The 26,772-nt window shown below is 46.4% G+C and overlaps 2 protein-coding genes across 8 annotated transcripts in view; both read right to left on the bottom strand.

Moving 5' to 3' along the window:
* Positions 1-549: 549 nt before the first annotated feature.
* The window catches only part of LOC102456519 (programmed cell death 1 ligand 2-like), a 53,695-nt gene continuing 27,472 nt past the window's right edge, over positions 550-26,772 (bottom strand). For 5 of the 7 annotated variants that reach the window (XM_075931623.1, XM_075931621.1, XM_075931622.1 and 2 more), the window contains 6 exons: positions 23,945-24,013; positions 18,803-19,165; positions 17,048-17,329; positions 11,157-11,294; positions 9,937-9,981; positions 550-2,977 (listed from right to left, as the gene is read on the bottom strand). In XM_075931623.1, the coding sequence (XP_075787738.1) occupies positions 2,898-2,977; positions 9,937-9,981; positions 11,157-11,294; positions 17,048-17,329; positions 18,803-19,165; positions 23,945-23,999 (963 nt within the window). In that variant the 5' untranslated portion in view covers positions 24,000-24,013 and the 3' untranslated portion in view covers positions 550-2,897. The remainder of the gene's footprint in view (positions 2,978-9,936; positions 9,982-11,156; positions 11,295-17,047; positions 17,330-18,802; positions 19,166-23,944; positions 24,014-26,772) is intronic. The other 2 variants (XM_075931619.1, XM_075931624.1) reach the window with 2 other exon arrangements.
* On the bottom strand, positions 11,301-16,245 carry LOC142829826 (uncharacterized). Its single transcript, XM_075931625.1, has 2 exons — positions 15,730-16,245; positions 11,301-14,443 (listed from the first exon to the last, which is right to left on the bottom strand). Exons 1-2 carry the CDS (start codon positions 15,938-15,940, stop codon positions 14,013-14,015), a joined length of 642 nt encoding a protein of 213 aa, XP_075787740.1. The 5' UTR covers positions 15,941-16,245; the 3' UTR covers positions 11,301-14,012.

Consider the following 26,772-nt stretch of genomic DNA (forward strand, 5'->3'; position numbering starts at 1 on the left):
GGTGGGTCCCCTCTTTCCTCCAGGCCGTGGCATCCTCTTCAATACATTGCCCTCCAGCAGTGCCCAAGTCAGTCTCTGAGCCCCCCTTCCAGGGGTTTTTGTTTCTTCAGCAGGCCGTTATTTAAGCCCTGCAGGCTGGGGGTTTGCTTGGCCAGAGCTCACCTCGCCTTAGCTCCAGGGAGCCTCCTACTCCCCCAACAGCCAGGCTCTCACTGCTCTCCTCTTGGGAGCCACCGCCCATGCTCTTATATAGCTCCCAGCTGGGCCCTAATCAACTAATGCAGCCTCAGCTGGGGCTAAACTCCCAGGCCCTGCTCCAGGCTGGGATTTGCCATTAAAGGGCCAGTGCCGGGCAAACGCCCCGTCACAAGTGCTTTTTACACCTAATGGTGAAATGCATAGTGTAGGCTTCTCCATGGGGCCAGATTCCCCATTATTGAACCTACACAAGATAGGGCAAAATTGACTCTTCAGCATAAGATAATAACGTCAGGCAGAACGTCCGCAATCTGATCATTTCAATAAAGAGGGAACATCAATGCACAGGTATTATGTTTTTCCAAATGCAGAAAGCAAACGTGCTTCCAGCTTTAATGACATTTATTTTATGAATACGGAAAACAAAACAAAATAAAATCTCCATGTAAGAGCACAATGGACCAGATTCTCTGCACTGCTCAGGCAGCACAAAAATAATGGAGACAGCCCGTAACTTCTAGTTTAGTATGACCATCACTTGGGGGAGAGGGAGGGGGAAGTCCCTGTGAGTTTGAGACCAGCTCCCATGCCTCTCTAGCACAGTAAATGTGTCAAAGCAGAGAGGAAATGGCTGATGCATGATATACTTTGGCTGTCTTCCACTCGTGGATGGTTCCTTAGGGACCCATTGTTAGCTGATGCGAGTTAGAGAAGTCCCCTGTCTTCTCCTTTCTGCATATGAGGCCTGGCAGAGAATCAGTGAACCATAACTAGAACCACACAGGTCTGAACTCTATCTACAGACCATTTTTGCAGATTGTGTGTGTATGCAGATCCAAATTTTATATCTAGAGCCTTTCAAATCTGTGGATATGTACTTTATATCTGTGTATCTTGGATGAGACGTGGATGCAAACTTTGTATCTGTAACTATAACTGATTCTCTGACATCCCAACTGATTTGCTAAATTCAGCAGAAAATCTGGGCCATTGTGATCTAGGTCAGTGTGTCTCTCCTCTGCAATGGGCTACATCTGAACTGAACACAAAAAGGCAGATGCTTCCAGCAAACAACAGGCATCTGGATATTTAAAAGTTCGATACATGGAAAGCAAAGTCATGATTCTTAAATTTGTTCTTTCCCCATCAACCCGTGGTTATTTATAAAAACAATACTACTGCTAAATCTGGAAGTCAGTTCCTGCCACATATTAGGAACCTAATTCTCTAGTGCTCTGTACCTTGTCTAGCCATTTACACCAGGGCAAAATGAGTGCAAAGTGGGTATATATGCTATCATTCTGATTAAGTAGTGTGGTACACCTACTATGCCCTGGTGTAAATAACTGCACAAGATTCAGAACAATAGAAAACTAGATTCTAAATATACAAATCCATGCCTAGTGGAGGAAGAGAAAAACATTAACTTTGCTGCTGTGATCATTTTCATATAGCAGGACCTAAACATTTTGGGGAACTCCAAACAAGAGATGTTTTGCAGGGAGAGGAGATACAACAGACGTTTGTTTGATTGGCTTGTTTGTATCTCTGTTTCGTTATCCCTACAAGGTACTTCTAAGCAATGGCTCCTTTCCCAAAAGACAAAAGCTCACAAAAGCCACTGCTCTGGGGACAAATTATACCAGGTTTTGGCTCACAATGTGGACACAAACCTTTTTTCCAAAATGGTACTTCAGGAAGTAATATAAAAACATAGTGGTCTCCTGTACTCAGTTATTCATAGGTGACAGGCATGCCTTTGATGGGATGTAAGGACTCTGTCCCGTGGTTGGCATGAAGAGGATTAACTTTTGGTTCCTGGGGAAGATTAAAACTGCACCCTAGCTAGTAGTAAACACATTGAGCACAGAAACATATACCTCATTCAATTCACTATTTTGCTTTGTAATTCCCCATTAAATGAACTAGTGTAGAACAAAACATTTAGCCAATGTGTTGATACATCATCATAATCTACATTTTTAGTTGTCCCCCCCACCTGTGAAATAGTTTTAATATTAGCTTCAACAAAGAAGAAATAACTATAAAGAAATCAGCACAACAACCTGTGCAATGAACTGTTGATTATACGACTTAATGTTAATCCAGGGGTCATTTCTGGGTCTGTTGCTTGATGTGTTTTTCAAACTGTTGATAGTATTGTACAATGAAACTTCTTCCATCTATCTCCTTGCTGTTGGTGCTCTAGGTAATTTCCAGTTATGTGTTGTAAAGTTTGGCCTGTGAAAGAGACATATGTAGAAATTTCTGCATACAAAAGATGATTGTTCAGGCATCTGACAGCACTTACAGCCTCTAGTCAGAGTCCCATGACATGTGACCAAAGCTTTGTATCCCGACTCTACTCCAGAAATTAAATCAGTTAAGGGGATTCTTGAACACCAAATATTTGGTGCACACAGCGCTCTCAGCTGAACAATACGCCCAAACATACAATGTATAGAATATACTCCAATAATCCTTTTATGGTTGTTAACCTCATCCAATAATAGTATGGGTCTCTGTAATTCTAAGATAACATGGTAAAAGGCACAGGGAGCCTTAGTTTAGATGGTAGTACAAACAAAACAAAAAATGTGCATTGTTTGTTCCAGACATAAAGTGCTGTGATTTCCCTATCCAGTCTTCAAAAAGGAATCTGAAAAGTGCAAACAGTAAGCATGGCAGATGAAGGGTCTTCATGGGCACACGTCCATGCAGTCTTTTGAATCTGTGACATTCGTCATGATTAAGTCCTGGGTTTGAGGATTCATGTCTCCTTTAAAAAAAACAGAACAATACAGTTTAAAAGGAAAATTTAATGTAAAAAACATTTCTATTTGAAAACAATAAAAACAAAATATTGAGAGTCTAATTCTGATTTACATTCAGCATCCTTTACACCATATTCGCAGTGCAAAAGTGCCTAAAAGAGGGAATAAATTATAGTAATTAGAGTATAAAATTATAGAGGGCATAAATTAAGATTGCTTTATACTGACAGAGTGACATAAAGAGGCCACAGTATAAATGAGAGGCAGGCCTTGCATATTACTATTAATAATTGTGAGTCAGATTATGAACAGCTTATTGAACTGGTGAGCATTGATTTTCATAAGCAGTCCTTGGACTGTATACTTTAAAGTTATTTATTGCAGTCCTAGGGGAATTCTGTAACTTTACTATGCCTCCAAATGCAACAATTGCAGAATTCCCCCAGGACTATCATTGCCAAAGATGTGTGTGTTTCCACATGCCCATCAGTGATGAGAAGAAGTGTGCTGACAAGACTAACACGATTAGTCAAATACTTATCATGGCCATTGTCAGAGTAATTGTACGGGCAGAATCCCTTAGTCTTCCTATGGCTTGCATAAAGACAGTCACTAATGTCTATGCAGTGCCATTCATACTTTTGTGCCGGGGAAGATAATAGAGCAAGTAATTAAGGAATTCATCTGCAAACAGCGGGAAGATAATAAGGTAATAGGCAACAACCAGCATGGATTTGTAAAGAACAAATCATGTCAGACCAATATGATAGCTTTCTTTGACAGGATAACAAGTCTTGTGGATAAGGGAGAAATGGTGGACGTGGTATACCTACACTTTAGTAAAGCATTTGATATAGTCTCACGTGACCTTATCAATAAACTAGGGAAATACAACCTAGATGTGGCTACTGTAAGGTGGGTGCATAACTGGATGGATAACTGTTTTTAGGGATTAGTTATTAGTGGTTTGCAGTAATGCTGGAAGGGCATAACAAGTGGGGTTGCTCTGGGGTCTGTTTTGCGACTGGTTCTGTTCAATATCTTCATCAATGATTTAGATGATGGCATAGGGAGTGTGCTTATTAAGTTTGCGGATGATACCAAGCTGGGAGGGGTTACAACTGCTTTGGAGGATAGGGTCATAATTCAAAATGATCTGGACAAACTGGTGAAATGGTCTGAGGTAAATAGGAATAAGTTGAATAAGCACAAATGCAAAGTATTCTACTTAGGAAGGAACAATCAGTTTTACACATACAGAATGGGAAGCGACTCTTTAGGAAGAAGTACTGCAGAAAGGTATCTAGGGTTCATAGTGAACCACAACCTAAATATAGGTCAAGAGTGTGACACTGTTGCAAAAAATAAATGCAAACATGATTCTGGGATGCATTAACAAGAGTGTTGTGAGCAAGACATGAGAAGTCATTCTTCTGCTCTATTCTGCACTGATTAGGCCTCATTTGGAGTATTGTGTCCAGTTCTGGGCACCGCATTTCAAGGAAGATGTAGAGAAATTGGAGACGGTCCAGAGAAGAGCAACAAAAATGGTTAAAGATCTAGAAAACAAATTCTATGAGGGAAGGCAGAAAGAATTGGGCTCCTTTAGTTGAGAAAAGAGAAGACTGAGAGCAAACATGATAGCTGTTTTCAAGTACAGGCAGTCCCCGGGTTATGTACAAGATAGGGACCGTAGGTTTGTTCTTAAGTTGAATTTGTATGTAAGTCGGAACTGGCGTCCAGATTCAGCCGCTGCTGAAACTGACCAGCGGCTGACTACAGGAAGCCCGAGGCAGAGTTGCTCTGCCCCAGGCTTCCTGGAATCAGCCGCTGATCAGTTTCAACAGCGGCTGAATTTGGACGCCTGGGACAGAGCAGCTGGGGCGCTGCCGGGTAGGTCCCCGCAGTGCCGCACCTCAGCGCTGCAGGGACCAACCCAGCAGCACCCCAGCTGCTCTACCCCAGGTGTCTCCAAGTCAGCTGCTGCTGAAACTGATCAGCGGCTGATTCCAGGAAGCCGGGGCAGAGCAACTAGACCAACCCGGCAGCGCCCCAGCTGCTCTACCCCAGGTGTTGTCGGCGAGAAAAGCCTGGTCTGCTGCGGGGAGGGGGCGCACTAGCTGCGCCCCCTCCCCCAGCAGACCAGGGAGACGCGGGTGGCGGGACCACCGAAACGCCGCAGTCCCGCCCGCATCCTCTGCGGCTTTGCTCCACGTCTCCCTGGTCTGCTGGGGGGCAACTCCCCCCAGCAGACCAGGGAGACGGGGAGCAAACCCTCGGAGCACGCGGGCAGCGGGACAGCCGCGGCACGTCTGGGCTGTCCCGCTGCCCGCGTGGTCCGCGGCTTTGCTCCGCATCTCCCTAGTCTGCTGGGGGGGGCTCCCCCCAGCAGACCAGGGAGACGCGGAGCAGCTTTTCTCGCCCCAGAGGACGCAGGCGGCGGGACCGCGGCGCATCTGGGCATCCCGCCGCTCCCGTCCTTCGGGGCGAGAAAAGCCCCGTTCATAACTGCGGATCCGACATAAGTCGGATCCGCGTAACTCAGGGACTGCCTGTATCTAAAAGGGTTTTACAAGGAGGAGAACAAAAATTGTTCTCCTTGGCCTCTGATGATAGGACAAGAAGCAGTGGGCTTAAATTGCAGCAAGGGAGGTGTAGGTTGGACATTAGGGAAAAACTCCCTACTGTCAGGGTGATTAAACACTGGAATAAATTGCCTAGGGAGGTTGTGAAATCTTCCTAGGTTGTGGAGATATTTAAGAGCAGGTTGGAAAGACATCTATCAGGGATGATCTAGAGCTGGTCCTACTGTGGGGGGCAGGGGACTGGACTCAATGACCTCTCAAGGTCCCTTCCAGTTCTAGTATTCTATGATTTTATACCAAGGATGCAGCACCAGTAACAATATTGAAGTGCAGATATAAAACCTGAAATAAAGATTGCAGGTTACCCATTTCACATGTTGTTCTCAATATATAGGTTTTTGTGTGGTTAGAAAATTGTATACGATATTTTTAATAATTGCTTATTACTAATGGGGAAGATTTGCAAAATTATATGTTAGTTCTTTTATACAGAGATGTAGGCCAACAATATTTTCTGTGACTTTTAAAAATATTTTATATTAATCCACTTTCATTATTTTTACGCTGCTTTTGTGCTTTCTTTACCAGCAGGAATGTTTGACAAAGTCTCAATTCAACCAAACATGCCTAACTTCAATAGTCCCATTGACATCAAAGTATCTACTCTTAGGCTTAAAGTTAAGCACATGATTAAGTGCTTTTGCTGAACTGCTGCCCAAAGCAGCAAATTTTAGTCAATAATTTTCCAGAATATTAGCAAAATATAGATTTTAAATGCTCATCCAATCAAGGAACAGAAGCACCACCTTGTAGTGACCAATCAAAACAGTTCAAAATCTGAATCTAGAATGAGATTGGGCAAGATACGGCCTGGGGGACAGATCTGGCCCACCAAGCCTTTCAGTGCAGCCTGAGGTCCACCCCACTGGACCCACAAGCAGAGAGCAGCCCTGAGGCTCAGAGTAGCTGGCTGCTCCATCTGCCTCCCTGCACTGAGGGTAGGGGGATGTTGCACTGGCTGCAAACCCCCTCCTTCACCCAAACTCTCTCAGACCTCCCACCCTTTCCTGTACTCCTATCCCCTACCTTGAGCTCCCTTCTTCACCGAACCTCCATCCCAGACCTTGCACCCTTCTCCATAGAAAAGTGTGGCCCTTGACCAAAATTTTGGAGTTACCCTCCCCCATCAAAAATGATTGCCCACCCTGATCTAGATCACTGGCAAAAAAGTAGCTCATGAACAAGCTATGAACCAAGATTTTAAAAAATTATTTGGCAAATATTTTTGAATAATGAATACAGTCATTTGTGACAGAAAAATAATCAAATATTCACTGAGCCCTGTTTACAACTCTAATAACTATGATTTGCATCCTGAATTTCTTATTTTCAGACAAAATTCCCACAGTAACTATGATATTTATGAGCGAGTAACACGTATTCTAAAACTTGCTAAAATGAAGTCCAACAGGATTATTTGTCTGAATATCATGTGTAAAAGTGTACACACTTATGGAGCCTAAATAATTGTGTAAATGTTCTAAATCTTCATTGCTAACATAGCTTAAGCTGGACAGTTCAGAATTTCTTACATAAAAAGTTATTGTTCCTCAAACTGAGGGATGATAGGACATTTTCCAGTGCATTACAGTAAACGTCTGTGGCTTTCAAACTTCACATACACACTCAGCAGAGAATAAAGGTTCTTTCCAATGTTTCTTAAAAGTGCATGATGCTAAAAAATATAATTGGCTGTCATATGATTTACTGCATACTGCACAGACATTTTCAGTTATTAGAATGAGGAAGTAAAACAAGTGTTATCTTTGCTCCCTTACAGATTCTTCTTTTAATGTGTTTCATTATAACCTCTACCATACGACTTGATATGTAAGCAGAGGTGAAAAGAATTCTACAGCTGTAAGAAATCAAATCCATGGGAAGCCACGCTATGCGCTCAAACAATATGCATTAGGGTTAGGTTTGGACCTGCACTGGAGTTCTCTCTGCTCCAGTGCTTATTTTGCTTGATGGCTTTAGCTAAGATCAAATTTTGCTGTCATGTCTGCCTGCAGCACCTTCACTGAAGTTTTACATCCATTTGTGAGAATGAAGAATTTGGCTTGTAATTATTAAGATTTATTTTTAAATGATTAATTGGAATGGCATGAAAGTGTCTTTTTTTGGACACAGTACCCATTAACATTAGTGGATTGAAAAGCCAGAGGTATCCTGCAGTACAGATTGAACCTCTGTAGTCTGGCACCTTTGGGACCTGACTGGTGCTGAACCAGATAATTTGCTGAACCACAGGAGGTCTTTATTGTCTAGCTGCATTACCAACACTTCCACTGCTTGCTGGGCCCTTAGAGGACATTTGGGGTAAATTACAGCTAAAAACCAGCACAGAATACTGAGAGCCAAGTCTGGTGGCTGAAAACAAACTTTATGGGACTGTGGGAAATATGGCCACATCCATGATACGTGGACATCCAGCTAACTAAAATCATGCTGAACCACAGATGTTGCCAGATCAAAGAATGCCAGACTAGAGAGGTTCTACTTGTGTATATCATTCAAAATGTAGTGAGTCATTTCTATGAAAAACCCAATCTCCAGCAATCCAGTTCCAATCTACATTTCTCCCTTGGAAGCTCAAAGTCATCTTGTCACCAGGCCACCTTCTAACTTGTCTTGAAAGTTAGAAAAGGGAATTTATTTTCAATTTAACCCCATCTTTTGAAAAAGATGTAAACTACCTGGCTTGTAAACTACAATTTGTTGCTTCTACAGAGACCATTCCCAATACAGAAACAAAACCTCACCTGTGCCAGAACTTTGCTTCACAAGATTTCACTGCTTCTTAGGGATTTGGTGGTCTCTTTGGCCTGTGGACTAATTTGAAACAGTTTTGGGACTGCTCTAAATTATGTCTTGTTTCAGTGACTCCCAAGGAGCCATTCTGATAATGAAGGATTGCTGGGACACCACAACACTGTGGCCACAATCGCTCTAATAGCCAAAAACCTTGACATATATCTTGTTCTGGGTTTAGGAAAAAGCTGGTGGAATAGACTCAGATCCCTGTGCCAGGAGAAGCTCCCATTGGCCAATGGGACGGACTTCAAGGGCATTATGCGGTGCAAAGCAAATGTATCAGAGGCCAGAATCTGGCCCATTATTTCAACTGTGTGCTACAGAGTATAGTATCTGGCAGTTCTCCATACTGCTTTCATCCTGGGTCTGTCTTCAGCATATTATTAACAAACAGCTTTATACTCTACAACCTCGTTATTCCTAATTTGGGAATACCCATACTATGGACTCTGCCAGAATGGCAGTGCATCAACGCACTCTGCTGGAAGCTTTTCCCCATCACTCCCATCGCGGTGGGGGACACGGAGCGCCAGGTAAGCACTCTGTCCACATCCCCTTCACTTTCTCTCCAGGCTGGCAAAATCTCTGATCTGACAAATCCTGATTCCCAGGGTGGCCAGATTAAAGAGGCTGAAGGGTATAGATTTTTATCTACAGTATCTCACAATGAAATATAGAAATATTGTTATCCCTTTTTGATCAAATGGCTAGTCAAAATTCTGGACTCTAGGGATCTCCAGCTGGAACCAGAAATTTATGTTGTAGTATATTATTTTCTTTTACGCAGTCTTGTGTATTTACAAGGAACACACAAAGTCCTGCTTCTCTGAATTCGGGAAGGACCAAAACAAAAAGGATAGCTCCTTTGTTTACAGTCTCAAGCTGCTTTAGCAAGCACCAGACCCAAAACTTCTCTCTCTAGCTTTTCCTAGGGTCGCATGCCATGCTTACAGATTCCTGGCTGGCTTTCTTGATATCTCTGAGTCCCTTTCTCATTTTCTTATCTCTCCCACTCAGGCTACCAACAGCGGGGGAAGGGCAGTTGCCCCAGCTCCCACCAATATAAAAGTGCCAGCAGCAGCAGTGGCTAGAGCCCTAAGCCCTTTAAAAACAAACACTACACTAGATTTGAGCCAAAGAGAAGCAAATCTACGACAGAAAAATCTACATTCACCAAAATTATCATCTGCTACTGTACCAGATTATAGCTAGGAGAAACACAATGACCTGATGTGGCCCTATAATCAGACCAGCCGCTCAGACAATACCTTGGAGAGAGGAGGTGACCTGTTCTTTATGATCTGAAAAGTCATAGGATTACACTTAGAATCTGGAGAACATTATGACTAGACTTAATAGCACTGTTAATGAAAGTCAAAGTTAGACTCCAAAGTACATAGAGGTTCTTTAGTTTTATCATTTGACTGATTCTTTACATATTAATAATGCCTTTATTATAAAGAAAAAGTCAGAAGCAGGAAGTATAAAATACTATGACTTACTGTTGTCTTCTTTGTGTAACTGGGGGCTTTTTCTTTTTTTTCCTCCTAAAGCAAGTGTGAACACATTTGACTTAGAGAATTTTATTTTAAAAGTTTCTACTTTAAAAAATAATGTAATATAATTCAACCAATGTTTAGGTAGGTATCCAACAGATTTGGGTTCTTACATTTGGCATGAGACTGTAACAAATTTCTCTGAGGCTCTTCTGTCTGACAATTACACAACCAAATCCTAGAGCCTTTCACTGCAGGATTAAGCCCATAATCTTCTGTTCATTCAAGTTTTGTATTAAGGTAATGTATAGTTTACTGGAGGAGTGATTTATTAGCAAGAACAGAGTTGAATAACAGGCCTGCTATCCATTATTATTTTCCCACTATTGTTTTCCTTCAAGTAGTAAAACATTAAGAAAAAAGCAAAATAAATAAAGTAAGTAAACCCAGCTAATAATAATTCAGTAAAGAGTGTGGCACAGACACCATCAAGTTAGCTATTTACTCTGCACAAAAATCGTACATAATATTCCTGTGTCACATGGTGAGGGAATTAAAACCTAATTCAAGTCTACTCTGCATATGTCTTTACTTGCTGGCAGACTTGTACTGCTGCAGTCAATGCTGCAAATGTCAATTGAGCAGATCTGGTGAAGATACACTAAATTGGAGGACGAGCAGTCTCCCACTGATTTGTGGACTCCATCTCCCTGAGAAACATAATGGAAATTGATGGAAAATGGTCTCTCATTGACACAGCACAGTGTATGTAGCCACTTGGTAAGAGGATCTAACAACGCTGACTTCAGTTACGTTATTCATGTAACTGAAGTTGCATAAGTTAGATCAATTTACCATAGTAGTGTAGTGTTCCTTATAAGCGGAGTGCTTGGGTGGCCACCCAGGAGAAATTCAGGTGCTGCCTAGCTAATTAGCAGAGTGCCCACTGCCTCCATCACGTTTCTACTGGTGGTGTACATCCATGCATGCTTCAGTACACATAACATAACAAAATGTGTTCCATACATAGATGGAAAAAATTAGAGGGAACATTGGTGTAGACCAGCTAGAAAAATCAGTCATGGTTAGATAAGAGTTCCTCTGAAAAACAATAGAATCAAATGACAAGTGAGTGGTGGGGGAGGAGGGAGTGTACAAATTAATCCAGTGGTTCTGAAAGGCCTGAAGAGCAAATTAGGAGACACATAAATAAAGTCAAAATGTACCTTTTTTGGCATGGAGCTTTGTGAGTGATTTTCTCTTTAGAAAGATAATTAATGCAGATATGAGAATAACTGCTATTATACACGTTGGGATGATAAATAAAATCAGAGATTTTTTTCCAACTGATGAACCTCTTTGAGCTACAAAACAAAACAAAGCAACCAAATATAGTTTATAAAATTACTGGATCTTATTCTCACTTATACTCTGGCCTGTTTATACCACCATGGCAGAGCAAAAAGTCCTTAAAATGGGTGGATATAAGCTTTTATACTTACCGTAAGGCTCCTGTAAGCTTTAGACCAGAGTGGTGTAAAGGGCTCTTATTGCAAATGAAAATTAGGCCCATTCTGTTCATGACAGCTCAGTGAATACTAGGGATATGATAGTGTAAACGTGTAAAGCTTGGGTTCATTGGTTAACCTTCACTGTTATACGCAGGCTCCCCCCCCCTTCCCCGCCCCCCAGTGCTGCCTCTGATAGCTGGCTTGCCACATTCACTGGGCCCTGTGGAGCTGCCTCACCTCCCTTTCCCCCTCTCCCTGGCATGTAAATGTGCAATAGCTGAAAATTTCTGTGGTTACACATTTACCAAAGTAAACACATTTTAACATCCCCAATGAATACTATTATAAATCATCTGTATACAGATCAAAGACTAGTTGGATCGAGCTCCAGAAAAGAGAAGACCATGTAGATTGGAGATATACTCTAGGGCTAAGTCTACACTGCACACTTCCTGCGCAAGAACTGTTTTGCGCAAGAAATCTTGCACAAGAGAACGTCCACACTGGTCACAGTGCATCGTAAAAGCCATGTGCTTTTGCGCAAGAGAGTATCCACACTGGCGGGACGCTCTTGCGCAAAAACAGCAGCCCGGAACTACTTTGCAGAGGGCAAAAGGGCGCCAGGAGTTTCCAGGGGTGGGGGCTGAAGCTCCTTTGAGACGTGCTTAAAGGGATCTCTCTGGACAGCCGTTTCTCTTCTGCTGAGTGCTTTGGGACCTCCTGTAGGGACTGACAGCCGTAGCAGTTCTAGTTGTGGTTGCCCTCAGCCTCTTTGGACACCACAACTTCTGCCCTAGTGCCTTTTGTGACTTTGGCATCCTCACTGCTGTGCCATGCAGCCAGGTGTAGCCCTGTGCCTGCTCTGGCCCCACACGGCCATTTTGGAGTGCCTGCAGCTGCTGCTCCGTGCTGCTGCGCTACTCCTGCAGGAGCTTGAGACCAAGCTCGATCTGGACTCCCTCTGCATGGATGTGGTGGCGTCCCTGTGGCATCCGCCCCCAACCGTGGAGATGTGTTATTGGACACTGGACACCAGTACTGACTGGTGGGATCGGCTGGTCCTGGAGCAATGGGATGACCAGCAGTGGCTCCGGAACTTCACAATGCGAAAGCAGACGTTCCTGGAGCTGTGTGCCCAGCTCGCCTCAGCGCTCTGGAGACATACCACCCGGCTGCGGCCCACCATCCCGGTCAACAAGAGGGTCACCATCGCACTCTGGAAGCTGGCCACCCCAGACAGCTACCGCTCAGTGGGACACCAGTTCGGGGTGGGCAGGTCCACAGTTGGTGCTGTTGTGATGCAGGTAAGTCCTGGGGAGGTGCTGCACTCCCTGCCCGGGGGAAAGGAAGACTCCAGGCTGGGGGGTGGGCAGAGTGGGGGACACCCTATCACCCAGGGGTTTGTGCCATCCCTCCCTCACACAGGCCTTCTGGTATGGGGGGTGGGCCTGTGGGGTGACGGGGCCCTGGTGTGTTTGGGGACAGAGGGCACCATGGGGGCAGGCACCTCCCCAAGAGATCATGCACCTACCCTGCCTCATTCAGTGTGTTCCCTGTGTTTCTGGGTGCCCTTCTGCAGCTTGTCCGTGCCATCAACGACAGCCTGCTCCAGAGAGTCATCCGCCTTCGGGACGTGGATGCAGCGGTGGCCGGCTTCGCTGCTCTGGGGTTCCCCAACTGAGGGGAAGCCCTGGATGCGACCCACATCCCCATCTGTGCCCTGGAACATCGAGCGGCCCATTTTATTACCTAGAAGGGGTACTTCTCCATCATGCTCCAGGCCCTCATGGACCACTGTTGCCACCTCACAGACATTTGTGTGGGGTGGTCCGGCAGGGCACATGACGCCCGTGTCCTTCGTAACTCCAGCCTGCATTGCAGTATGGAAGTAGGCACTTTCTTCCCCCAGCGGGAATGTACAGTTGGGGACGTCCACATGCCTCTCTGCATTGTGGGGGACGCGGCCTACCCCTTCATGCCCTGGTTGATGCGGCCCTACACAGGACGGATGGACCCTGGCTGGGTACGTTTCAATGACCACCTGAACCGGACCTTCAACCAAGTCAAGTGCACCTTTGGCTGGCTGAAGGCGCGCTTCCGTTGACTGCTCACCCGTCTCGAGATGGATGAGCAGAACATTTCTGAAGTTATGGAAGGGGGAGGCCTTCCTCCCGGGGTGGATGGCAGCCGAGGGCCGGGCATTTGAACAGCCCTGCACAGCCACCATCTGCCAGGCACAGCAGGATAGGGTGTGTAACTGGGAGGCCCTGAAGGAGATGTTCTCCCCTGCCACACTGTAGGGTCGCTTTTGTCTCCCATCTACATCTCCCTCCCATCCCCAACCCTTCCTTCCTCCGCCTCCCCTCACCTCCCAATAAATAAAACAATTTTTTTCTTCAAAAAACAGGCAACTTTTATTTGTACTTACAATAGGGAAGAAGAATGGGCAGTGGGAGGGGCCTCTCAACTGGGAGGGGGAGGAGGAAGCAGCTCTCAACTGGGACGGGGAGCTATTGCTGGGAGGGGCAGCTCGTGCCAGTGCCTCCGTGGGTGCAGAGGCCTTGCTGTCCTTCAGGACAGGGATGTGGGCAGGACGGGGTGCAGAAGGTGGGGACATGGCAGTGGCTGGAGGGGCAGCTGAAGGAACAGTAGGAGGGGCAAAGGAGGAGCAGCTGGAGGGGCAGCAGGAGGGAGCATGGGGGGCATGGCAGGGGGATGTGGCAAGGCCATGCTGTAGTGCACGGCATGACCGATGTGCGAGGTCAGGGTGGTAATTACGTCGCACATCCAGTCACACCACTGCAGGAACTGCCCCCAGGCCTGCTGTCGCCACTTCAGGTCAGCCTCAATCTTTCGGCTGACTGCTGCCTCAATCCTTTTGACAGCCTGGACATGCCGCCGGAGGAGCCGGTCCCGCTGCCTGGCCCACTGGACTGGTGCCTGGGTGGTTGATGGTGCCACTGCCGCAGGGCTGGAGAGTCCCTTGCTCCTGGGTGGTCCTGCTGCAGAGAACACAGAAAATGATGAGGCAGTCAGGCAGCCCTGCCCACACTGTCCCTGAGCCCCATGCCCTCCGCCCTAGCCCCAGGCGACACCACACTACTGTGGCTTGGGCCTAATCGGTCCCCATGTTAGCATACAGGACTCCTTGGAGTAAAGTGATCCTCCATGGATTGTAACCCTTGGGAGACATCACTGTGAATGAAGACCCCCCTTGTCTATGTCCTGGCCACTTGGCATGTGGTGTGTCAACCTGTGGAACTCCTTGCCAGGAGAGGCTGTGAAGGCTAGGACTATAACAGGGTTGGAAAAAAAGAGCTTGATACATTCATGGAGGTGAGGTCTATAACAGGCTACTAGCTAAGGGGTAGAAATGGTGTCCCTGGCCCCTGTTTATCAAAGGCCAGAGATGGATGGCAGGAGACAAATCACTTGATCATTGTCTTCAGTCCACCCCCTCTGGGGCACCTAGCACTGGCCCCTGTCAGCAGACAGGTTACTGGGCTAGATGGACCTTTGGTCTGACCCAGTACGGCCGTTCTTATGTGTGTCTGCATTACACTGTGCACACTCCCTCCCCAGGGTAGAGCACATGGCTTCGACTCTTGTCACTGGCTGTGAGCAACACACCATTGATGCTGAAGGCATGTTTCCATATGCATCCCCACATTGCATGGGAGCAAGTACGACAGATGAGGTCTGGGTTCTCGGACTCCTGTCAATTGATGTCCTCGGAGATGGAGTCAGGGTGACTGGGGAGTGTACCATCCTTGCAGCAACACACAGTAGCCACAGGCCCAGGCCAGCCGTTTCCCCGCTCCCCCGTCCCGCTAGCCCTCATACAAGTAGCCCAGGGAAGTGTGTGGCCACAGTGAGGGACTTGCCTCGGGGGCAGCCTAGGGGCCGGGAGCAGCCGAGGGGCTCCGGGGGGGCCGTGATCACAGGGCTGGCTCACTGCGGTTTTCCCAGGAGCAGCTGCTGTGTCACACGGCCAGGCATGGCTGCGTGCTGTCTGTGTGCGGCACCCTTTGGGAGGTGTGGGGTCTGGCCTGAGCTCTTGGCCCCTCCCCCCCTCGGCCAGGACAAGTGTGAGCAGCAGGGTCCCAGGTGTGTCCTGGAGCTGCTTGCCGCGTCCACATGCCACACAGTCAGGCTGCACGAGGTTGCACGTGCTGTGTACTGCTACACAGCGTGCAGCTTGAACTGCCTGAATGACGCTCCCTCCCACCCCCCTCTATCCCCAGGCACTACCCCCACCTTGCGAGTGAGAAGTGCAAGCAACACTCACCGGAGGATCCTTCACCAGCCTTGGATGAAGCCCGGGAGACATCCTGGCTGCTGGGCACTGGCTCCAGGTGGAGGGTGATGGTGCTGCTGTAGTCGTCACCCTCATCCTCTGACCCAGATCTGGTGGGCAGGTCACCCTCCTCCTCCGGCTCGGCTGGCCTGGTGACAGGAGGGCGCAGGCCAGTGTCGACGGGCACCGACGGTCCTTTCATGGCAGTGTCCCCCAGGATGGCGTGGAGGCGGTCGTAGTGGGGGCAGGTGTCGGCTCCTGCCCCCTGGTTCTCGGTGGCCCGGACATAGCCCAAGTGCAGCTCCTTCACCTTAGCCCAGACCTGTTCAAGGGTCCGGGCTGGATGTCCCTGCTGGGAGAGCGCCTGGGCCACGTGGCTAAAAATGTCCGCATTCCGGCAACGGGTACGGGGGTCATGGAGGGCTTCTTCCTCGGCCCACAGATCAAGGAGGGCCTCGACCTCTGCCTGGGACCAGCAATGGGCATGCCGCTTTGTGCCCCTCCGGGTCTCCTAGGAGCCCTGAGGTGGCTGCTGGGAGGAGGCTGCAGGCTCTCGGGGTGCCTGTGGAACTGACATCTGTGGCAGGCTCCTGAGTGCAGCTGTTGCGTGCTGGAGCTGCTGACTGTGCTGCTGTGGCCGTGCAGACTCTGCAAGCTGTGTGTGACTTTAAGGGGGGGGGGGGGTCCAGTAACCAGGAAGTAAGAAGCTGTGAGTGCAGGTACGGTGCGTCCAAGCAGCCACTTGGCATTTTTCCCAGGAGGCCAGTTCTTGTGCAAAAACTCTTGGCTGCCTGTCTACGCTGGCCTCTTGCGCAAGAACACTTGCACAAGAAGCTTTCTTCCTGATACGGAGCGTCAGAGCTCTTGCACAAAAAGCCCTGTTTTCCAACACTATACTGTAAATTTACTTGTGCAAGAACGCGCGTGCAGTATAGACAGCCGGCAAGATTTTGTGCAAGAACAGCCATTCTTGCTAAGAAGCATGCAATGTAGACATAGCCTAGGAGTACTATTATACTGGCAGCTAAGCAAGTGAAGCTATTCTAAAATTTAAAAGAAGAAATGCAAATGTGTGACAGAGGAAGCTTGTGTATATTAACAGCAAAGTTAGTCCAGAATCTGAAATAGCTAGCTAAATATCATGGGGTTTTTTTTTTTGGAGATAAAACAAATAAAAAAATGATTTGATTTTGGAAACAGTACCAAAACTACTTACTAGGAAGCTATTTTAGAGATTTCCCTCTCTCTCCCTCTCTCGCACACACACAGTAGCTACCCACTATGTAAAACTTCAAAAGGAGGTACAAACCTGAAGTGAAAGCATAAGATGTTTCTTCATTCAATTCTTTATTCCAAAACGTGCAGCTGAAGTTTTCACTACCATTTGGCTTGAATGTCAGCATACTGGTTACATTGTATAGTCCATCTGTGGTCAGTGTGTATGTGGTATTTACAGACACATTGACTTTCAGATTCTTCTCATTTTGCCAGAAGACCTCAGCTAGAGGAAACCCTTCTGACTGGCAAGTTAAAATCAACTCTTCTTCTGCAGGTTGACTCCTTATTTGTACATTTATTCTTGTGTAGGATGCTGCATAAGAACAAGTTTAGTGAAACTGCTTTTAAATATGTATTCTTTTTTCCACCGTTCCTTCCTTTTTCCTCTCCCTTCTTTCTTTCACTATTATGTACCTACATCTGTATCTGATGTACTACAATCTGAGATGGCTATTGTGCAGAAGAATACAGCATGCGTTGCTCAGTCCTCATCAGGTTTACCATGCCTATTCTTTCTACAGTCTACGCCTTACAGAGCTACACTAGATTGGGAATTTGTAATTCATGGATCTAGAGAAAGCTAGGGTATGTCTACACTACCCCGCTAGTTCGAACTAGCGGGGTAATGTAGGCATACCGCACTTGCAAATGAAGCCCGGGATTTGAATTTCCCGGGCTTCATTTGCATAAGCGGGGAGCCACCATTTTTAAAACGCCGCTGGTTCGAACCCCGTGCAGCGCGGCTACACGGGGCACGAACTAGGTAGTTCGAACTAGGCTTCCTAGTTCGAACTACCGTTACTCCTCGTAGAATGAGGAGTAACGGTAGTTCGAACTAGGAAGCCTAGTTCGAACTACCTAGTTCGTGCCCCGTGTAGCCGCGCTGCACGGGGTTCGAACCAGCGGGGTTTTAAAAATGGCGGCTCCCCGCTTATGCAAATGAAGCCCGGGAAATTCAAATCCCGGGCTTCATTTGCAAGTGCGGTATGCCTACATTACCCCGCGAGTTCGAACTAGCGGGGTAGTGTAGACATACCCCTAGTGCCTCTCACATTTGGGCTCTGTTCACTGGTGGAGCCTGCATGTCTTACTGTAATAAATACAACAGTAGAAATATAATAAAAACAATTCCAGGAGGAGGGAAAATGGCTGTTTGGAATGTTTGCCAACGTACAGCTGTGGCATTATCATCATATTGGAATGAAACAAAAACCAAACAAACAGACAAACAAGATTGGATGCTTGCAAACACAAGCCAGAGGAACACAGCTGATCCTTTAAAACTGGCATCTCCATTCTTTGTCTTTCAGAAATCCCTGCTTATGAATGATTGGACAGATGAGGTTTCACCCCAGAATCTCATTGACATGCTATGAGCCGCAAGAAAGGCCATGAGTCAAATTCCATCCCTGATTACATCAATATAAATTAGATTTAATATTGTTATGCTCTTACAAATAACAGGTCTCTGGTCTGCCAGGTACAATAACTTATGCAATTCCCACTTAGTCTGTTACAAAATGGGACAACTTAGAACAGCCCTTAAGCTGTTCCAACTTGTGCTGGGGTCAAAACATGTTCTAGCATCCAGAGGAAAGGAAAGGTGCTATACAGCTATCTTTGCTCCCATCCCCTCACCCCACCCCATATGTGCTACCTCAAATATTGCTTAGGTAAACCTGAGTCCAATATCTTTGTAGGAAAACCAGAAAGTATTAGTGCTGATATTGGAAAGTATGATATTAAAATTGAGTTAATATATATTATTCATGTCTTAGCCACTAACCTTTTACTTTCAAAGTAATGTACTTGTAATCAGCTCCTCTGTAGTCAATGAGACAGCGGTAAGACCCTGCATCCATGAGCTTTACATTGGTGATTTGAAGCACAGAATATCCCAAATTCAATTTATCACGTAACAGTGTTGCTCTTCCCCTATAGTCGCTGTGCTGGGATTTAAGGTCTTCTTCCCCCTTCTGAAGAGTGTAAACTTCTTTTGATTTTTGATCTAGTAATTCTTTTTTTGCCCAACTGACTCTTAAATCTTTAAGATTTAACTGGCCATCCACTGGAAATCTGCATTCCATTGTCACGTTACTCCCATATTTTGCAATGTACAGTTGCTGAGGAACTTCAACTGTGAAAAAAGCTAAGATAGACAAAATCTGAGAAAATGCTATGATTATCAAATACAAAGAGCAAGACACAAGCTGAGGTCCTTTATGGAAATGCTAAGCCCATTTGTTTTGTTCTTCAGACCAGTGTGAATCCAGTGTAACTCCTTTAAAATTAATAGCTTTATTCTGGATACACACATATGCAAAGAAACACAACATTTTGCCCATTGTAAGTACACACTCCTGGATTAATTTTTAGATCAGAGGCATCACAAAATACAGCCTTCTATCATCACTACAGTTCTGATTCTGCTGCACTTACTGCTGTGGGGTAGCACAAATATTCCATGAATAATCCCAATGAATCTCACCAGTGGAATTTCTTGGCGATCAAGTTACAGGCTTGTGTGAGAATGGATGGCAAAACAATTCCTTTAGGTAGCTGCCAAGTGTAAATTTCTTGACATTTGATCCATACAGTCACATGAGCCTGATATACTTATTGCCGTATATTGTTTACCTCTTAATACTTCAGTTGATGCATAATGTTATTTCTATTATAAAAGTCAATGTATCTTATTTTTATTTTATTTGTAACACAACCTGTACAATACGATTGATTTAACGCAGTAGTGCTATCAAACATTAATAGTGATCATCAAGAGAAATCCAGATAACTACTCATGTATCCTCAATTTTTGTGGCATTAATTAATGAAATATCAATAGGAAAAAGTAACATTTTTAGCAGTTTGATTGTTGCTTCATTTGTAGCAATTGTCGTCTTGGAGGAATGATACATAATGCTTTCAAATTATTCTTTTTTATTTATATTGTTTATGATCTCAGGGCTTCAATTGCACCTTGTAGGGAAAGTAAAATAATAAATGAGAGCAAAAGAATATTTTTGTGCTATAAACTTCATTTGCATTTGGATGTGTAGGAAAAAAATAAAGTGAAGGTTTTATCGCGTACGTCTTACACAGCACCCTTAGCTTGAAATAAGCTATGCAAATTGCTTATCTTATTTCGAGTTAATTTTGAAATAGCTACAACGCAGCACTTATTTCGAAATAAATAGCTATTCCAAAACATCCCTTACTCCTCATGGAATGAGGATTACAGGTACATCGGAATAGCAAGCCCGTTATATTTCAAAATAATGGGTGTGCTCAAAAGATGCGGAATAGCTATTTCGGGATACCTCCGGTATCCCAAAATAGCACTGCAGCATAGACATAGCCTTCCTCAGCAGTGTTTAATAGATATTTTGAACTGGATTCTCTAGTCTGCTAAGATCACTTTGAGCTGCTTACGTGGTACAATCCGGCTTTTTAATGTCTAGAGACAGCCAGTGGGAGAACTCCTTTTGCAAAATGGAACTCTGTCTGCAGAATGTTGACAGAGGAAACTCCACTATCTCCTATAGTGGTTATGACATCTCCAGCTGTGTGTGCAATAGGTCATTCTGAGGAACAGATATGAGAGGCTGCAGGGGAGGCAGGAAGGAGAAGTGCTGGAGCAGAGTGCCACATCTTCTAACGATCCTGGTAGTTGCTAACTTTTCAACACGGCTGACAAAAGCATAACAAGATTCAATGGCTGGAAGTTAACATTAGACAAATTCAACCTTGAAATTTCCTAGCTGAGAAAGTAAACAAACTTTGGAATGGCTTTCCTAGGGAGGTGGTTGACTCACTATTGCTGGCAGTCTAAGATTTGATCAGACATCTTGCTAAAAGATATGCTTTAATCCGGATTTTGGGAGAAATGTTATGGCTTTGGTGTGGGGGAAGTCAGGCTGAATCATCCTTCTGGCCTTTGGACCTGTGAATCACTTTCCTTCATTGACCATGGGGAGAACATTACCTGCATTGCCCTCCACATGATCATAACTCTTGCAGCTGTGCATTAAAACAATGACTATAATCAAATCTCATGCTTCTGGGAGTTCAACAGGTCAGCGTCAGGAGCAGGGAAGGATTTTTTCCCCTTGATGTATAATTGGGTAGATGTATTCTGAGACACTTTGTTTTCTCTTTCCACTTCCCCTGAAGCATCAGAGATTGACTCAGAAGGAGATGGGACACAGGGTGGGAGGACCAGTATTGTCAGGGACACAGAGACTCCTCTTGCTAGATGTCTGGCTGGTGGTCACATGCTCAGAGTCCAACTGATCACGAGATTTGGGGCAAGAAAAGAATTTCCCTCAGGTCAGGTTGGCAGGGCCAGGCGTTTGTTTTCTGTTACCTTCCATAACATGTGGTGTGGCATGTTGACGTCTTTCATCTTTTGACGGGGCGGGACCCGCATACCCCAGGGAAGCGGGCCCACCCCGCACTGACCCCGCGATCGCCTTGTCGCTAATGGGGGCAGCACGGGGCTCGTTGACAGCGTGCGTGCCGTGTAGCACGGTGGCGGCTCAGCTGATCAGCGGAGCAGAGGGAGCCGCAAGGAAACGGCTGGCGGGTGGCGAGGGGGGGCGGGGCTGCAGGAGTTGGCGCTGGTCGACGCCGGTGACGTCAGACGTCCCTGGCGCGGCTGCGGGAGGTTTAAATGGCGCAACGGAGGAGCCGGGAGGGGAGGAGGAGGACAGGGAGAAGCAAGGGCGGAGAGGAGGGGAGCTTAGGAGAATCCAAGACGGACGAAGGCAGGGTGGAAGTAGCCCAGGGCAGGGCAAAGAGGCGGCGCACTGGTGGGTTTAGGATCTTTACCCCTCCGGTTGGACAGATCCTTGTGATCCTGTCCTTAGGGCCCTGGGCTGGGGTCCGGGAGAGAAAGTGGGCCCAGACCCTCCCTCCCCGCACTTCCGTGGTTGTAAGCACACCGACCGGAGAAAGGGGACTGGGACTGGGGACAAAAAGGGGAGAAAAAGGAGGGGGAGCAGTACGAACCCCCACACATCTAATCAGTTTTTTGCCATTGCACTGGTAGCACTGGGGTCACTCCAGTTTGTTGACTGGCATACAGTTGAGTCTCCTGAGGACTGAAAGTCTTGGGTCTCACTAAAGTCTTTGGGATTAACGTAGGAGTATCTGGGTGAAATGTAATGGTCTGTGATATACAGGAGGTCAAAGTAGATGCTCTGGTTATCCCTCCTGGCCTTAAATGGTGTGAAGTTATTAAATCATCCTGAACTGTCAGTGGCAGACATTAGATCAGTAAAATGGCATCCTCCACACACTCGGGATTACCAGGACCCTATTTGCTGATGGAGTGACCCTGTTGAGAGCCACGACCAACACTTTGGGAACCACTAATCTAAGGGCTTCTGCAGCAGCCAAGAGCACAGGGTTCTACAGAGCTCTGTCCTCACTCACACCCATAGCTAGGCCTACAGGGGGAGGATGGTACAGTAGTTCAGGTGTTAGCTTCACTCTTAAGAAATGTGGGCTCAATTTCCCAGTGGGGGCCAAATAAGTATGGGTATGTCTACACTACCCCGCTAGTTCGAACTAGCGGGGGTAACGTAGTCATCTGCAGTTGCAAATGAAGCCCGGGATTTGAATTTCCCGGGCTTCCTTTGCATGAAACCGGCCAGCGCCATTTTTAAATGCCGGCTAGTTTGGACCCAATGCCGCGCGGCTACACGCAGCACGGACTAGCTAGGGGTATGTCTACACTACCCCGCTAGTTCGAACTAGCGGGGGTAATGTAGTCATCCGCAGTTGCAAATGAAGCCCGGGATTTGAATTTCCCGGGCTTCATTTGCATGAAGCCGACCGGCGTCATTTTTAAATGCCGGCTAGTTCGGACTCCATGCCGCACAGCTACACGCGGCACGGAGTCCGAACTAGCCGGCATTTAAAAATGGCGGTGCCTGGCAATATGCAAATGAAGCCTGGGAAATTCAAATCCCGGGCTTCATTTGCAACTCCGGTTGCCTACATTAACCACCCAAGTTCGAACTAGGGTGGTAGTGTAGACATACCCTTAGATAGAAGACCCTAAGCCAGGGCATATTAGGGCCAGCATAGTTGGCTTTATCATATAAATAGCCTCTGTACTGGAAATATTCCTCAGTGGAGAGAGGCATAAAGTGTATTAGGACAACAGAGATCTGGGCCCAAGATTCATTTTCTCTTGATCATTCTGAAAACTCCAGCATGCTGGCTAGATGCGGTTCACCAGGGTGAGCCCCTAGCAAGCTGCCAGACACTTTGTTTACCTAAGCGTCTGCAGGCATGGCTGCTCTCAGCTCCCAGTGACTGCAGTCACCATTCCTAGCCAATGGGACCTGGGTGAAGCAGCACAGGCCAGACCACTAATTCCCACAGCTCCTCTTGGCTGGGAATAGTGAACCAAGGCCACTGAGAGCTACAAGCAGCTGTGCCTGAAGACACTCAGTTTAAATAAAGTGCCAGCGGCTAACCCTGACCAACCACATATGGCCCACAGGCCAGAGGTCCACACCCTTGCCTTATATGGAGAGCTAGCCAATTCTTTGACTTGTCCCTAGGTCCTAACAGTGTCTTCTAATATATTTGCATAACATCTGGTATTTGGAACTTTGATCCTGAGCGGAGCCTTTTGTGTTACCACAAACCAAATATTAAATAATTACTCACAGCATAATAATAATAAATAGGATCAGACTCATTTGAGGCTTTTGTTTTTATTTTGTTTATTTCTCTCTTATCCAGTTAAAGTCTGTTTGTTTCACTGAATGTGTGAGAGCGAGTTATTATGCAACTAAAAGCCTGATAACTTTAGGGCAATAAGGGCAGGATGCTATAAGTGCTCAGTTGCCACAGTAATGGGAGGTTGTGGGTGTCACATGAAATTGATAGATTACATAAAAAGATCTCTTACCTCTTATCAAGTAGAGCTGCAATTGCAGTATCAAGATCAGCAGGATTCCGAACATTTTCTCAGAGGAGTCTAAAACAGAACAATATTAGCAACTTAATTTTTCACTACTGCTTTATCATGCTGATATGTAGCAAACTCCTTTACCACAAACTTATCTTCAAAAGTTAACCTACTTCCCACGGTTCTTAAGATTCCGAAGATATAAATAGGCCCTTAGATGTTGACTGAATCAAATGACATTTTGGGTTATGATGACACACAAGCACATGCTGTATATTGTGATACACTAAACACTGACACTGAAAACAGAGAAACCGCTTTAAAAGTTTTGCATTTGAGCCTTTAAGAATTCAAAAGAGTTCAAAAGGGACTTACTGACACCAGCTACTTTCCAGGATTATTTCTTACAATAATTACAATAACCTTGTTTTGAAACTGGACCCAAGAATAATATAAGCAAACTGAAGATAAACATTCATAGTCAGTAAATCTTTGTACCATTATAAACATTCTTCCCAAACTCCCATAATGGAAGGAGTCTGGTCTGCTCTATGACTTGACAGTTGACTAGAACTGCTTTTGTCTCCTCTCCAGTGCACTCAGCTTTTTAGTGGAGTTTTCATATGAGCCCTCTGTGCTTGTGGCTTGTACTGGGTCTCAAGTGTTTGAACCACCAATGGAGGTGAAGGGAGACCTCCTTCTATTCTCTCTCTCTCTCATGAAAAGGCCAGGAGCTATCTGATCTTTGGTCAAGAGAAGTTAGGTTTTTAGTGAAGGAACTTTCTGGAGTGGAAAACATTCTGTTCTAAGCACAAACCTGTATCGACAAGGCACAGGCAATGCATCTGAAAGGAATAAATCCAATTTTATTGGGCGTAGCTTTTTGTACCACTGATAATTAACAAAGAGACTATTATTTGTACTTTTTCCATACAAACCAGTAAATGAATAACAACGAGTAGTCCTGCGACACCTTCACCCTGGTCTACACTAGGGAGTTATTTCAAAATCATTCAAATTCCCCTTATTTTGAAATAACAAGTGGAGCATCCACACTACCAAGTCTGTTATTTTGAAATAAGGGGCTGGTTATTTCAAAATAACAACTCCTGCTTTCCATGAGGAATAACACTTATTTTGAAATACAGGCAGTCCCCGGGTTACGTACAAGATAGGGACTGTAGGTTTGTTCTTAAATTGAATCTGTATGTAAGTCGGAACTGGCATCCAGATTCAGCCGCTGAATCTGGACACCAGTTCTGACTTACATACAGATTCAACTTAAGAACCCCAGGCGTCCCCAAGTCAGCTGCTGCTGAAACTGATCAGCAGCTGATTCCAGGAAGCCTGGGGCAGAGCAACTCTGCGTTGGGCTTCCTGTAGTCAGCCGCTGGTCAGTTTCAGCAGCGGCTAACTTGGGGACGCCTGGGGTAGAGCAGCTCAGGTGCTGCTGGGTTGGTCCAGTAGCGCGGCCGCTCCTCGGCGCTACTGGACCAACCCAGCAGCACCCCAGCTGCTCTGCCCCAGGCGTCCTGATTCAGCCACTGCTGAAACTGAATCAGGACTCCTGGAGCTGAGCAGCTGGGGTGCTGCCGGGTTGGTCCAGTAGCGCCAAGGAGCGGTGCTGCGGGACCAACCGGCAGCGCCCCACCTGCTCTACCACAGGCCCCGGGCTTTGCTCCACATCTCCCTGGTCTGTTGGGGGGGGGGGGACTAGCTGCGTCCCCCTCCAGCAGACCAGGGAGACGCTGAGCAAAGCGGCGGAGGACCCGGGGCCGGACCCGTGGCGCTTCCAGATCAGCTGGAAGCGCCGTGGGTCCGGCCCGGGTCCTCCGCGGCTTTGCTCAGCGTCTCCCTGGTCTGCAGACCAGGGAGATGCTGAGCAAAGCCGCGGAGGACCCGGGGCCGGACCCGCGGCGCTTCCAGATCAGCTGGAAGCGCCGCGGGTCGGGCCGGGTCCTGTGCGGCTTTGCTCAGCACCTCCCTGGTCTGCAGACCAGGGAGATGCTGAGCAAAGCTGCGCAGGACCCGACCCGGCCCGACCCGCGGCGCTTCCAGCTGATCTGGAAGCAGCCGCGGGTCCGACCCCGGGTCCTTCGCTGCTTTGCTCCCCGTCTCCCTGGTCTGCTGGCTCCCGCAGCAGACCAGGGAGACGAGGAGCAGCTTTTCTCGCCCCGGAGGAGGCGGGCGGCGGGACCAGGTGTCCCGCCGCTCGAGTCCTCCGGGGCGAGAAAATCCCCGTTCGTAACTGCGGATCCGACATAAGTCGGATCCGCGTAACTCGGGGACTACCTGTAGCACCAGTGAAATAACTATTTCAAAATAACTACTCCCCAGAGCCATTCAAAGTAATTATTCCCCAGTTTTTTCTGGGGCTCTAAGTCAAGGTAGCGCATCCACATTAAGGGAACCTGCCTCACACTAATTTCAAGGCTTCCCTGTAGTATGGACACACTTTTTCGAAATAGTTATTTCAGGAGTTATTATTTCAAAATAATTTAGTTTGAAATAATTTCCTAGCGTAGACATGTCCTTTGAGACTAATAAAAATATATATTGTATCATGAGCTTTCATGGGAAACACCCACGTCTTCAGATAAGCTGGACGCTGGAATGGAAATAACAGGAACCCAGACTTTATAACAGAAGAAGAAGGTAAGAAAAAAAAAGGGTACTTGTCAATTGTAGAACTGGTGCTAACTTGCTGTTTTTAAAGTTACAGACTAACACGGCTACTACTCTGAGATTTTCTTTCATGCAAGGTAAATTAAAGAAAAGGCAAAGGAATGAAATAGTCTTAAATTAACCAGAAATGCCAGAGCTAGTGA

The sequence above is a fragment of the Pelodiscus sinensis genome, chromosome 6 (genome assembly GCF_049634645.1).
Source record: "Pelodiscus sinensis isolate JC-2024 chromosome 6, ASM4963464v1, whole genome shotgun sequence".
NCBI lineage: Eukaryota > Metazoa > Chordata > Testudines > Trionychidae > Pelodiscus > Pelodiscus sinensis.